The sequence below is a fragment of the Podarcis erhardii genome, assembly GCF_964252035.2.
Source record: "Podarcis erhardii genome assembly, chromosome: 4".
In the NCBI taxonomy this organism is placed as follows: Eukaryota; Metazoa; Chordata; class Lepidosauria; order Squamata; family Lacertidae; genus Podarcis; species Podarcis erhardii.
This window is the reverse complement of record NC_138508.1, coordinates 48347700-48362810: the sequence shown is the minus strand read 5'-3', so window position 1 is coordinate 48362810 and position 15111 is coordinate 48347700. Positions and strand designations below refer to the sequence as shown.

At 39.7% G+C, this 15111-nt stretch overlaps 1 protein-coding gene across 3 annotated transcripts in view; it reads left to right on the top strand.

Annotated features, from left to right (window-relative positions):
- SAMSN1 (SAM domain, SH3 domain and nuclear localization signals 1) overlaps positions 1–14803 on the top strand; it is a 74717-nt gene extending 59914 nt beyond the window's left edge. For all 3 annotated transcript variants that reach the window (XM_081858527.1, XM_081858525.1, XM_081858526.1), the window contains 4 exons: positions 3031–3182; positions 5517–5723; positions 8296–8446; positions 13663–14803. In XM_081858527.1, the coding sequence (XP_081714653.1) occupies positions 3031–3182; positions 5517–5723; positions 8296–8446; positions 13663–13862 (710 nt within the window). In that variant the 3' untranslated portion in view covers positions 13863–14803. The remainder of the gene's footprint in view (positions 1–3030; positions 3183–5516; positions 5724–8295; positions 8447–13662) is intronic.
- The last annotated feature ends 308 nt before the right edge of the window (positions 14804–15111 follow it).

Below are 15111 nucleotides of genomic sequence, written 5' to 3'. Positions count from 1 at the left end.
CCAAGCCATCTATGCAAGAACAAACTCTCTAACAATTTTTGCCTGTGAGAAAGACCGAAAATGGAATGTAAGTTGCCTCTTGGGTTTCTTTTACAGTGGTACCTCGGGTTAAGAACTTAATTCGTTCTGGAGGTCCGTTCTGAACCTGAAACTGTTCTTAACCTGAGGTACCACTTTAGCTAATGGGGCCTCCCACTGCTGCCGCACGATTTCTGCTCTCATCCTGAAGCAAAGTTCTTAACCCAGGTACTATTTCTGGGTTAGTGGAGTCTGTAACCTGAAGAAGAATGAAGGCATAGCTACCGGAACATAGGAAACCACTTTATACTGAGTCAGACCACTGCCCTATCTAGTTCAGTATTGTCTGACTGTCAGAGGCTCTCTAGAATTTCAGGCAGAGTTCTCTCCTAGCCCTAACTGGAGATGCCAGGGATTGAACCTGGGACCTTCTGGTGCAAAGCAGATGCTCCACCACAGAGCTACAGTTCTATTTCTCCCCTGTTTCCAGTGGCCACCCTCAACTCCTGCCAGCTGTCAGAAAGAATCAGAAGTCCTGCTTGCTTCAGCAGGAGGAGCATAGGGTGAGCGAAGTCATAGACTAAAGAAGCTATGGATGGCGCTCAATTAAGTTTTACTCAGAGCAGTTCTATTGACAGTAATGGACATAAATTAGTCATGTTCATTAATTTAAATGCATCTACTCTGAGTAAAATGTAGGTGAATACCACCCAATGACTGCATAACATTTTGAGGGTGTGGTGCTTCTTTTAAATTATCATGACCTAGCAACCGTATTTATTCCTCCCCCATGTATAGCTAAGCAAGCACATCAAGTGAACCAATTTTTGTGCTCCATTATCTGTTTTGTCGTGGGAGAATTCAAGATGCTGCTGTTATCTAAAGCATATTTGAATGGAATATTTCTGTGCTTGCTCAAATGTGCTGATGCAGGTTTCTTCAGATGACAAAATGACAGAAATCTTGAGAGTAAAACTTTTTCCTCTCCGGTGTGCAATTCTTTTGAAGTTCTGTACTTTGCGTATTCTGAGACATCACCTGTAAAATGTTATCCCTGTTTGTCTGAATAAAGAGGTAACAGTCAGCAGATGGTTATTCTACATTGTATATGAAAAACACACAGTATTAGTTTTGGGCCATTTTATTTCAGTGAGCCCTGAGTAAAAATCTAGGCTCAAGTCTTCACATCACTCTATTGATGGAGATTTTACCATTTTAATTGCATTTCCATTGTTTCAGGATTTTGAGAACCAAATAGTCTATCTCTTAGCACTTTCTCACAATTAAGTATTACCCTGCAGCATATGTTAATTAATTGCATGGGGCATGATCCACATTTGCACAGACACAGAATAGAGTAAGAGGCTCTTAACCTCAGGGTTGTGGGATTTGAGCCCCACACTAGGCAAAAGATTCCTGCATTGCAGGAGATTGGAGTAGATGACCTCCAGGGTCCCTTCCAACACTACAGTTCTATTATTCTATTAAATCCACTGCTAAATCCTGTGGACTGAATTCAGTAGAACTGTACAGAGCTTATTTTTGGCTGGAATGCATCTACTCCATAGAAAGTTGACAGTAGAGATTAATAGGAATGAAGAGTAGATTTAAATAAAGCCAAGCCTAAGCAGAGTGCCTTGGAGGAATTGGGTCTTTTCAGAAGTCAAGCAGGATCTCTGTGAGATGGCACAGGTGAAGTGGGAACCCCTAAATCACCTCATAGTACCTTGGTAATCCAGACATTAAAAAAAAATCCTAGAGACATGCATCTACAGTGGTGCCTCGCAAGACGAAATTAATCCGTTCCGCGAGTCTCTTCGTCTTGCAGTTTTTTCGTCTTGCGAAGCACAGCTATTAGCGGCTTAGCGGCTATTAGCGACTTAGCAGCTATTAACGGCTTAGCGGCTTTAAGAAAAAGGAAACAAACTCGCAAGAACTCGCAAGACGTTTCGTCTTGCAAAGCAAGCCCATAGGGGAATTCGTCTTGCGGAACGACTCAAAAAACGGAAAACTCTTTCGTCTTGCGCGTTTTTCGTCTTGCGAGGCATTCGTCTTGCGAGGTACCACTGTACTAAAAGCAGAAATAGTGTCTCTCAGCTTGCCATATGAGGAATATAACCAAAATTGGGTGATGAGGGAAGAGAGAGGAAGTACCAGGGTGGGGAGAGGATGGATGGAGAGCCTTGTTGTGGTGGACTGGTCAAGCTAGTAATCAGAAGGAATTATTTTTACTTTGAACCTGAATCTATTTTAGTTCTTCCCACCCACAAAGTCAAACTTATTTGTGTAGCAGGTTTCTTACTCATGAACATCTCTCTTATGTGTTCTTTTTTTGCCCACCTGCAAACTGCAACAGCTGTCCTTGTGGGTAAGCCACTGCAGCTATCCTTCTGAAATTTGGCATAATTTATACCCTCTAAAAGGGTAAAGATAAAGACATATCCTTTTCGGTTGGACTAAACTTTAAAGGTGCCCAGCACAACAGTCAGTGCCCTATTTCACTGTAATTTAGCAAGCTTTGATTCTATCAAAGTTAAATTGTATTTTAATTATCTATTTTTCTATATTTTAGTGGTTCTTGTTTTATCTGTAAGTCACCTTAAGTCCTGTCAGGGGAAAGGGTAGGGTATAAATGAAATAATAATAACAACAACAAGCTCCTTCTTAGCAGTAAGTATGCCTTCAAATTTCATCCACTTCTGTAAAAGGGGGGGGGGAGTTATAGTCTTTTTTTAAAAAAAATACTCCCTCAAATAGTGAATTGAGGTGGGATGAAGTGGTCTTAGGTGAAGCCCAATCCAATTCAGGCAGCCTACCAAGTGTCTCAGATTGAGGTGGGCTGTTTTCCAAAGGGCTGAATTGGGAGTCCAAACCAAATCTTGTGGCTCATGCACACCTCTTGTGATTTTTCTGTTTTATATCTTTCAAATGATTTCATCATCAAACTCTTTTGGCTTCATGTTGTATCCATCTTAAATGTTGTGAAAGGTTGATCATTCTTATTGCTTCCAGGTGGGGTTACTAGTTGCTCAGATGGGACAAGCAACAGGGACAGCCTAAGGCTTGATGATGAAGTTCCTTACACTGGACCTTTCTGTGGTAGAGCTAAAGTACACACAGACTTCACACCTAGTCCTTATGACACAGACTCTCTCAAAATCAAGGTGAGTTAACTATTTGTTAAATTTGCTTTATTCCTGAAGTCACTGTGAGGCTCTCCCAGTTCAGGCAGCATTATATAGAAGTCTTTTTTTTTTTTATAGAAGAACAAGTCTTGCCAATGAAGAACTAGCTTGGTTTCCACAAAGCTAGCTTGTGTCTAACTAATCTTTCCACTGAGTGTCTCAATGAGCATGTAGACTGGGTTGATTTGGTGTGCTTTCAAAAAATTTTTGACATAATCCCTCACTAAAAATTCCTGAGTAACCTTTGCAGTCATGAGATAAAGGGACACGTTCTCTTAAGCTGCTTAAAGAGTGGAAAGCAGATAATAGGAATAAGTGGACAGTTCTCACAATAGAGGGATGTGAAAATATACATGGTGTGGAGAAAGTGCAAAGGGAGACATTTGCTGGATCCTGGAGAAGATGGATTTTGGTCTGCTCTGGGGGGTCTCTTGATACGTTCTTATCAAACTTGTACCTTAAGCTTTTGTGTCACAAAGAAAAAGACGTAACGAATAATAATCTTCAGGTGTCTTTTCTAGCTTTACTTCATATTGTGCTGCCTCACACTCTGCTGTAGTTCTAGTTGAGTTATGGCTGTGGAGTGTGACGTGTGGGGAGGGAGCTGTTTCACTTTTCCATATTAACAGAGACAAGATGATGTCTCATGACCATGTTCCCAGCAATGTGGGGTATGATTAAGTGCTGATTTGCTACTAGGGGAACTCTGAAGTAATAATTTGAGTCCCAGGAGAAAGGAGGGACTGCCCAGGTTGTCAGTATTTACTAGAGCATAACGGTGATATGCTCTCTTTAAAGTGGCTGAAAGCAAAAACCAATGGCTGCTCCCAAAGTACAACATAATGCAGATGTTTCAAAAACAGAACACAGTACTTGCCTAACAGATGTGTTTGGATCAGGTCATATTGATGTGTTTGGATCAGGTCATATTTGGTAAGCCGCATATTGTGTTAACTTAAGTGCTTTGGCTTAAATTCTGCCTTGCCAGAGCAGAAAATAATTTCCACTTGCACATGGAGGTGGAAATCCCTTTTACATCTACAGCAGCCCCACACACCACAATCCATTCTGCTTCTGAGGGTCCCCCTAACCCTGAAGAGCAGATTGGGGGGGGGCACAGGTAGCTGCAGCAGGAAAGAACTTAAAATTGTGATATAGAAGCTGGTGAAATGTGTTGCACAACTACTTGTCCTTTGTCTTGGCACCTGTCTGGAAAGATTACCTCCTGTGTTTCTGGATATTTTGATGCTGCTCTTTCATTTTTGCTATTTACCTGACATATGTGTTTGGATTAACATGTTTTGAGTTTGAACAAAACACAGTTTTCATTTTTTTAAAAAAAATCCTGCTTTAATTTTTATAATAATGCTTCATATACGAGGGAAGTGCAAAAGGGTAAATGACACATTAGTAGTGCACAGACCAAATGCTAGAGTTACATTTTAAGTAAGTATGTGAGGGGGAGTGGAGGGTCAATGATACTGTCATTGGAAATAATGAATTGTATTTAGCTAAGTCTTCCTCACTGAAATTAATGAATCTGTTAATTAATTAATGAACCATTAACTTCAATAGACATATTATGACGGGACACCACGACAAGTGTCAGAGCGCACAGAAACAGAGTTTACCTTCCCACCACAGTGGTACCTATTTATCTACTTGCAATGGTACGCTTTTAAACTGCTAGGTTGGCAGTACTAATAATTATATTATCAACCTAATAATTATAGCAATTGGTCTGTTACTTCTCTTCAGACCTTCCTGAAATGGTGTGGGAAACAGCTGTGTTACTGTCCACTTGACAATATGGAATTAGATCTGGATTGGGCCATTTTTGTCTATCCTATTTTCTATTTCAGTTAGGTGTTCTTGTTTATAAGTCCTCATCCATACTGTCGTTTAATGTGGATATTAAGCTTCCTTTACCTTCATTAATTCTCTGTTGTCCATATGATATTTTCCTCTGTCACAGCCTTCCCCCACTTTTCCCTCTCTCAATCTGGATTTTCTCATACTAGAGATACGCTGAAATGCAGAGGGTATGAGAAAATCTGGAGGGAGGGAGGGAAAGGTAGTGATTTAGAGAAGAATATCATATGGACAACAGGACGCTTACTCTCCACATTAAATGACAGTATGGATAAATAAGCTCTCCTTTCTTTTTAGATAATGTGTATCACTATTTGAGCCAACTCTGATTTCCCATTGGTCTGCTTTTGATCAACTGAGGCAGACTAGTCTTGTGTATCACAAATAATACGTACAGTACTAGTTTCAGAGTTACATTTTGTTTCTTTGTTTTTCTTCCAGAAAGGGGATATCATTGATATCATCTGTAAAACCCCAATGGGTATGTGGACAGGACTGCTAAACAACAAGGTGGGGAATTTCAAATTCATTTACGTAGATCTTATTACAGAAGAGGAATCTGTACCTAGAAAAATAAAGCCACACAAGAGGAGTAAAAGGGCCAAGCCTAATTCGCTTCAAGAACTCTTGGACCGACTCCATCTCCAGGTTGGTAAAACTCAAAAATTTTATTTGGTAAAGCTTCTTTTTGCATATCATGATCATTCTCAAGCTCAAAACTTGTAGCTTCAGGCCATACCTTAGGAGCCACAAGCAAGATTTGTTGTGTACTTTGGCTAAAATGGATAATTCCTTTGACCTCTAGAGTCAAATTGCTCCATTTATTAGGCAGCTATCAAATTATCACCCAGGTTGGTTGCATGTGTGTGGCCAGATATAATTAGCCAATAATCAGATAAGTGCCAATCAGGTATTGAAGGGGAGACTAAATAAATCCTCTGCTCCCCCTCCCAAAGGGTTGCTTGATGCTGTCACTGATTATCTGACTAGGGTTATGCATGTACAACTGACTCCTTGTGCAGACTAGAGTCACAGGTGGCACATTTGCAGAATAGGAAAGTTTCTCAGATTTATATTGTTTGGTAACATCAATATACAGTAATATGTCTCTGACAATGTAGTTTGGTGGTTACTCTGCGAAATTAGATCCAAGCTCCCAGGTGACCCAGATCTGATGACATGAATAAAATCAATAATATATAATCTTACCACTTGTATTTTCTCAGCATTCAAAGCGTTTCATGTACATCTATTAAAATAGCTGCTTTGGTTGTCCTCAGAGGAAAAGGTAGGGTATATATTGTCTAAAATGAATGATCAGGTTATAAAATTGTTGGGGGTAATCTACGATTCTCTGGTTGTTACTGGACTAAATTCCCACCACCTCCGACCATTGGCTATGCTGACTGAGGTTGATGGGATTTGAACAACAACTGGAGGACCATAGAGTATCCTCCCTCATTTTACAACAGTCCTACATGGAGGTATTATTTCTTTGACTGTAATACAGAGAAAATAACAATAACCACCTGAACAAAGTGTTGTTAGGGTTGCTAAAATAATACGTGATACAAGCTTCCAGTGCTTAAGAAAGCTTCTGTATTAAAAAATATCAAATTGATATTTATATAATTAAGATTATTATTCGTCAGATCTGAGACAACAAGTAGACATCAGGAACCAAATCTGAGCCATAGGCAAGGATATAAACCTATCTTGAAGCGGCAATTCTTTCGATGAACCTGTCAATTGTATACTTAATATTTCGTTAATAAAAATCCTTCACTCCACTTTCTTTATCACTAGAGAATGGTTTGTAGCTGATTTCAATGTAGTTCCTAAGGTATATACAACTTCCAGACATAGTATTGCTCTATTTAACTAGGCATGTCCAAAGTCCGTTTTGGGGTCTAATCCAGCCTGCTCGTCGGTTTAATCTGGCCCCTGGGGCAGTTTATTTCCTGGGATAAAATCCTTAAAAAACCTCAACAACTTCAATCCTAAAAGAAGCCCAACAACAACAACCCTAAAAGAAAAGGTCAACAACTTCAACTTCAATCCTAAAAAAAGGTCAACAACCTTGGTTGGCCCTTTGGTCGGCCCCCAAGCCCTTCACTTCATCAAATCTGGCCCTCTTTGAAAAAAGTTTGGACACCACTTTTTAAACCATAGAAAAATATTACAGCATTGATGTAATACAATATAATCAGCATTTTCATTAATGCTTCAGAATCACAGTGTCATTTTCTGTTGTTAATTAGTCCTCTTAACTTTGCACAGTAAGATACACAAATGCTTTTTTATTCACATGGACAGTCTTCAGAAATGTATGCCTATAAATATATAGCATGCCACAAAATAAAAGACATGCCTGTGCTACTGCACTTTATGTTGTGTGCAAAAAATGCAGTCCTGCTTGAAATGGCATACTTATAAATTATACTGGTGACATAATGATTTCCTCCTACAAACTAGATATAAATTTTTCTTTATATAATATTCAGCAATGATTTGTTTGAAAACTGCATTAAAGAGGAATGTAAATCAATTGTAAAGTAGGAGAAAAGGTCTTCAAAGGGTTAGGTTTGCCCCAGCTTGCTTGTTGAAACCTTTCACTGAAACTGTAGGTGTATAAATAAAGAAAAACATATAAAGTTCTGAGTGCATTTCTAAAAAAAACTTGGGAATAATCTTGCCAAAGTGAAGCAGTTGTAAGGAAAGGTGCATAAAATCTTCAGATGAATCCTGAGTAGAACTGAGGCTCGGGGGCTTCAGAAAGATTCTGGACTTATCCAAGCTGAAGCAGGATCTCTCTGGAGTGCTCTGAACCAAACTGGGGGCCACTGAAGCATATACGGAAAACACCAGAGTGGGCCCAAAGAGGGAGAGTTCTTTGTGACTGACAAGTTTAATCAGGGAACAAGTTTAGCATCTGGAGGGACTACTATGCCTGCAAATGTCATTCACTTTTGTCAAAAGGAATAAAATGCCCCATTACTGAATGTAGCAGGGGGGAACTAAGTGCCCTACCAGAACAAGGCAGCCTGTTTTCTGAAATGCCAAGTCAGGGCTAATTCAGGCTTCACACCCCTGAAACACACACACACACACACACACACACACACACACACACACACAATTGCTTTTCTCTTCAGCAATACAATCAAGAGAGAAAAAACTGTCAATGGAGAAAATAACAGAAGTATGTTGTTTTTTTCAGGACTACTCATCAACCCTCTTACTAAATGGCTATGAGACTCTGGAAGATTTGAAAGATCTAAAAGAGAGCCATTTAATTGAACTTAATATTGAAAACCCAGAAGACAGAACAAGATTACTGTCGGCTATTGAGAATCTGCAGGACTATGAAAGTATGTCTGAAGTTTCCATTTGGTATTATATAACGTCACTTTTATGTGTAAACCTCTATGTCCCCTACCCGGGGGGGGGGGGACTGATGGTGATGGTGGGAATCTAATACAGTAGTACCTAACCTGGTTGAATTTCAGCTCTTCTCAACCCCATCCAGTATGGCCAAAAAAAGGTACAGGGAACCCTGACCATTAGGTCCAGTCGTGGCCGACTCTGGGGTTGCGGCGCTCATCTCACTTTTTTGGCCGAGGGAGCCAGCGTACAGCTTCGAGGTCATGTGGCCAGCATGACTAAGCCGCTTCTGGCGCACTGAAACGCCGTTTACTTTCCCGCCGAAGCGGTACCTATTTATCTACTTACACTTTGACGTGCTTTCGAACTGCTAGGTTGGCAGGAGCAGGGACTGAGCAACGGGAGCTCACCCCACCACGGGTATTCGAACCACCGACCTTCTGATCAACAAGTCCTAGGCTCTATGTTTAACCCACAGCGCCACCTGCCAATAGTCAGGGCTAATTCGAGTTTTTTTCTGGCAACATCTGGAAGGTATCCCCTTGTCTACCCCTGGTCTAATGCGCTACCATAGGTGTGCCTTTAAAAGATACTTCCAGTCTGCCAACACTCAGCTTCATGGGATGACCCTGAGTTCTAGCTGTATAAGGAGGGAGTAGAAAAACTCCCAACTAATAGGGGCTGAACTGTCAGTAATTGATCAAGCTAGACAGTGTGCAGTCAAACTGACCCCTAACCACCTGAGCACCTTTTTTGGTTATACAGAGGTAGGAGCTCCATAGGGCCAGGACCATGTATGTCTTCATGATGTCAGACGGAGGAATATCTGAAGTAACTCCCTCTACCCCTAGAGAGGGAGATCTAATGCTTCCCAATGGCCCTTTGATGCTCTTGCAGAGGCCATAGGACTGCAGGGCCCACTATCTGGCGCATAGTTATAAAGAAGCTCTTAGCAAGACATTCTGCACTTAGCTTAATGCATGTATAAGGAACACTTTAATAAAGAAACTTGAAGCGGGTCTCAATGGCAAATTGATCTTTCCTATAGAACAGTAGCGTTTTCCCCCAGTGTAGATTGGTAATGCGGAAGATAAGAAAAATCTGCAAAAGTATGCAATGGGATATATTAGGTCATCCAGTCAAGTAATTATAATGAAAGAACGGCAGCCAAGATGATCCTGGGGTTAACTCTTAGCAGAGTAACTAATTCTGCATGACCTTGGCAATAGTGTTTAAGTCAACCCGAGTGGAAAATTGGGTTGAAAAAGCTGGACATCGTTGTTGTAACTAAATATTGCATCTGAAATCAACTTTCCAAGGTCAATATTTTTTTCTTAAATAGGCATGACTCTGTCTACTATAAATGATTTCCTAATTAAAATTGATTATCTGTACTGCTTAGAAGTGAGATGCATAATTACCCAATTGTACTAGAGAATCTAGATTCTGACCACAGAAATTACACTAAAGTGACAAAAATATAAGCATCACCTACAAATAGAAATGATCTTTTGTTGAGACTGTATGGGAAAATTCCACTTAAAATAAAAAGCTTGTCTTCCTTTAACAAAGATCCATAGCACTACGGATCCTCTTTTGAAGGTTTAGATGGCTGACTCACATATAGGCCAAATATGACATGTGAGTTTTTTCAGTTTCCCAAAATTTAGACAGTTGGCCTTCCATTAGTTTGATTCTACAGGAAATAAATTACATCACCAATAACTTTATTTTTCCTAAAATAAATTCCAAAGAAGACTGACCTTGATCTTGTGAACAAGGTTTGTACTGCTAAAAATCCATTGTGAATCCCTTCCATGTGAAGCCATGGCAAATTCAATCGAGCTCCCCACCCACAACTGATGACTTCACACCACCTGAGCAACTCTGCAGCTGTTCTTATAGCTAAAAGATGTCTACTTTATTGTTAAGAGTTTTATTACCAATAAAGGGGATTGAATTGTATGATGAAATGAACTTCCAGCCCTCAAACCACTTTCTCGAGAACTGAACTGACCCCAAGAATACAGCAACTAGAACATCATCCAGTGTCTTTATAACAATTGTGTTTTGGGAAATAAGAGCCCTTTACATTTTAAACCCATCACCTGTACAGTTTTCACAGTGAGGAATCAAAATGATTGTTGTGACTCACCGCTGAAATAATTGCAGGGCACAACTCTTGGGATTCTAAGAGCGCAGGTGGCCCATGGACTACATGCCTGGATTTTCTGCACATAGAAAACTAGCATATCACTATGCTAGAATCCATCTCCCTTATATGCTAGATTATGTGTCTAGGAGTCTTTATACTTGAGTAAAAAACTAAGCATGCAATCACTCATCTACAGAATGTGGGTTGTATCCCAGCAGAACTAGCACATATCTCTATTTGGATCTGACAATCAGTTCTAAATGGACCCGTAGTTCAAGTGAAGGACGTATCTAGAGCTTCACCAGGAGATGTCAAACTCATGCATACAGCAATTATTCTCCAAACAAAGATCCTTTCAACTGCCATTTTCTTTATGAAGCAAGCCATATTGTCATAACTTCCATTGCAGTGATCTAGACACCTGTACATTTGCAAAGGCAGGTTCCAAGGGCAAAACAAGGGCAAAAATGGAGATAATGAATATTTATAGCATAGCTCTTGTCAGTGTGTATGCATCAGCCTTATATTTCTTCAATATCCATAGCCTAATCCTACAGACTAAAGTAGTATCAGACTATACATGTCAAAATGATGCATATCATAGACTGTACTAACCCTATCTTAGACAACTCTGACTGAAAGCCATTTATCTTTTATGAAACTGCTATGCTTTAGGAAAATTACACGACTTCTAGTAGCTGATAAGATAGCATGTTCCGCTGATTCTGCAACATTTAATAGTAGCCCTTTAAAAAAAATTCTATCCTGGGCCTTTAACTAATATTTAACAGATTAAAACCAGCATCTGCCTTAAGTGGCACAACGCTTCAAATCAAAACTTGTGCATTGAGTCACGAAGCAAGCTTGCTACTTTTAAAATTAAAAGATTGAAGATTGGCATATGCTTCAATTTTCTGGTCTTTGGAGTTGTAGTCCTTTGGTATAGCAAGGTCTCAGCTTAGTTAGGGTCCCAGGAGTGGACTGAAGGGACAGCTGATGCACTCCTGCTGGGACTGGGAGGAGTCTCCTCCACATTTGGCCAACAACCCCTTGATAGGACAGTTTGCATGGAGCAGAGGCAGCTCACTTACACCTCTTCCTAATGGGCTTTTCTGGCCCATAGGTGCTACAGTGCTGGCATTTCCTCCTTCCATATAGGGCAAAGGATTAATTTAGCTGCTGCATAGGTTGATCCAAAGCTGATCTTTTGGAGTAAGGTGTTTGGGTTCTAGTGGCTCTACCATTGGTAAACTTAAGGACAGACTATTGCAATGCATTATCTGTTGAGCTACCCATGAGGCTCGTTCAGAAGCTGCAACCTGCTTTCAATTCTGCAGCCCTGTTTTTCTCAGGCATAGGCTACGGACACCTATATAAACACCTGTGTTGAAGGAGTTGCACTGGCTGCCAGTATACTACTGAACTATCTTCAAGGTCTTACTATTAGTATTGTTGTTGTTTAGTCGTTTAGTCGTGTCCGACTCTTCGTGACCCCATGGACCAGAGCACGCCAGGCACTCCTGTCTTCCACTGCCTCCCGCAGTTTGCTCAAACTCACGCTGGTAGCTTCGAGAACACTGTCCAACCATCTTGTCCTCTGTCGTCCCCTTCTTATGCCCTCCATCTTTCCCAGCATCAGCGTCTTTTCCAGGGAGTCTTCTCATGAGGTGGCCAAAGTATTGGAGCCTCAGCTTCAGGATCTGTCCTTCCAGTGAGCACTCAGGGCTGATTTCCTTCAGAATGGAGAGGTTTGATCTTCTTGCAGTCCATGGGACTCTCAAGAGTCTCCTCCAGCACCATAATTCAAAAACATCAATTCTTCAGCAATCAGCCTTCTTTATGATCCAGCTCTCACTTCCATACATCACTACTGGGAAAACCATAGTTTTAACTATACGGACCTTTGTCAGCAAGGTGGTGTTTCTGCTTTTTAAGATGCTGTCTAGGTTAGTCATTGCTATTATACTATTAGTATATAAAGCCCCAAAAGGAATGTGGCCAGTGTTCTTAAAAGATCACCTTACTCCTTATACCTCTGCAGGTTCTTTGCATTCTGCCACTGAGGCACGTCTGACAGGGCTTGGCAGTGTTCGACTGCCCTCAACAAGGAATTGGGAATTTAGTGTAGTGGCACTGGTGTTGTAGAACTCTCTCCATAATGAAATTTAAGTTTGAAATCAAACTGGTTGCCATCTGTAATGAGGTTTTTTTTAGGCAGCAACTTATAAATTGATTATTTATTGTGAAAATTATCTACTTTTTATAACTTCCTTGTAGGACGAGTCATTCTGCACTTCTGTTTCCTTCCATTTTGTATTTTGCTTTGATTCTATTTGTCATGTTGTTTTGGTGTTGAGATTCATACACTCCATTTTTGAATAGGTCTGTGACATAGAAATGAATAAATAAATTTGGTGCAAGAAATCAGCCCTCCATTTCTCTTTCCCCAATAGTAGATTGTGCCCCCTGCTGTTCCTAGAGCAGTGATTTTTTTCATCTTTTGGGAAAGCATGTGCAACACTGGTTTTCACATACGATTCTCCCTATAGGATTAGGATGCTATGAAAGGAGGTCTTTAAGCAGAGGCTTGACAACCATATGTCAGGAGTGCTCTGATGGTGTTTCCTGCTTGGCAGGGGGTTGGACTCGATGGCCCTTGTGGTCTCTTCCAACTCTATGATTCTATGATTCTATGATTCTATGAAAGCATGCCGTTTTTGGTTATGATTTATTTTTGACATTTTAAATCCTGCCTTCCTTCCCCAGAGTTCAGGGTTATGAGCAGAGTTCAACTCATGTTGTCCTTGCAATATGCTGAAAGATAGTGACAGGAGCCAAGGTCACCCAGTGAACTCCATGGTTGAATTGGGATTTGCATCCAGGCCTCCCCAATTCTAACTGCTACCCTGCACTGGCTTTCTGTGATATGAATGGAAATTGGCTTGTAAGTTGTCTGGTGCCCTTCCTGCAGGTCGAACCAAAGCAGCCACATAACTATCAATCTTTTACTCAAAGGGATTTTTATAGCATATTGTTTCAATTTTACAGATGAACAAGACCAAGAAGCAGAGCAAGTGCCACAGACCTTAAGCCCTGACCTCAGCTTTAACAAGTCACAGTTAAATGACTGTCCAAGAGACTCTGGTTGCTACATCTCACCAGAAAATTCAGATAACAGCAAAGAAGACCTGGATACAGAGAACCTGCCTGACATGCTGCGGGCAATCACCATCACTGAATCAAACTGAAAACGGCTCGCATTTCCAGCATAGTGACTCACAATGAATTTGCCACTTCAGCAAATGCATGGAACTGATCTGTTAGTCTGGGCATGCAATAATTGACAGTACCATGCATTATCAATGAACGTTAAGACTGGACAAGCCATTTGATTTCCATCTTTTAAAAAACTGCAAGAACAAATATGTCTGTTGAATCTTCTATATGTTTGAGCAATTGCATATGTTTGAACACTTGCATTTTTATACATTATTTGTACAGTAAACTGCTTTTCTATCATGTGAGAGTAACTAGATAATGGTTTATAGTTCCAAGATTGTTCATTTAAAAAAAAATCTAAATATTGTAAATAGTGTATGTAATTGCTATTTTGCAAGTTATCTTATCCTTTGTATCTAATTATACTTCCACCACCAGCACCACCACCAAAACGCCACTGTGATTAAAATGTAGCCAGGCAAATGTTTAAATATGAATTTTTCTTGCCCTAATTTCAACAATGCAATGCAGAGTTAACTCTAATCATCACTTAAAACGATTTATATTGTCATAAAGTAAAGGAATGTTAATATACATAGAAATTAGACTATAATCTCACTGGGTAGTGTCTTCCAAATACTTTATGCATGTGCTACTTTTTATAAAGGGTTTACTTATTCCTTTTGTTGTTTTCTTTGTAAACAAGTGAAAGGAGAGTAATTAGAAGCAAGGGATTTTCTTTTTCTTAAATCTCTATTTCAAACCCTTTTTCAATGTGCTTAATATAAACATAGACATTCAGAAATTTCTATTTATTAGTGAACAGTCAATTACAGGTTGAAAAATGAGTATATAACATTGTCTATCCCTCAGAGAACTATCATGTCTGCATGTATCTTGCAATGAAGTTTTTTCCATTTTCTTCTTAAAAGTACTCTCCTTGAAAAATAAACCAATATCACTGAGTCCATTTAATTGTTAACGTTTACATTTCTACCCCTATTATTTATACTAAATATTTTTCAGAACATTTTATTTTGTATTATAACAACATAGACAACATATAACAACATATTCCATATTATAACAACATATCAACATAGAAGCTCACACTTCACAATATAACTCCCATTTTAAAAATATATACCGGTAGTTTTAGTTACAAATTGGAATTTATTGAATTTGTAAGGTGCAAAGTAAAACCTACTAAAGATGGGTGAAAAATATGGTATTCTGATCTAAAAATGGTTCAGTGAACCTATATTGTTCATCAGTCTG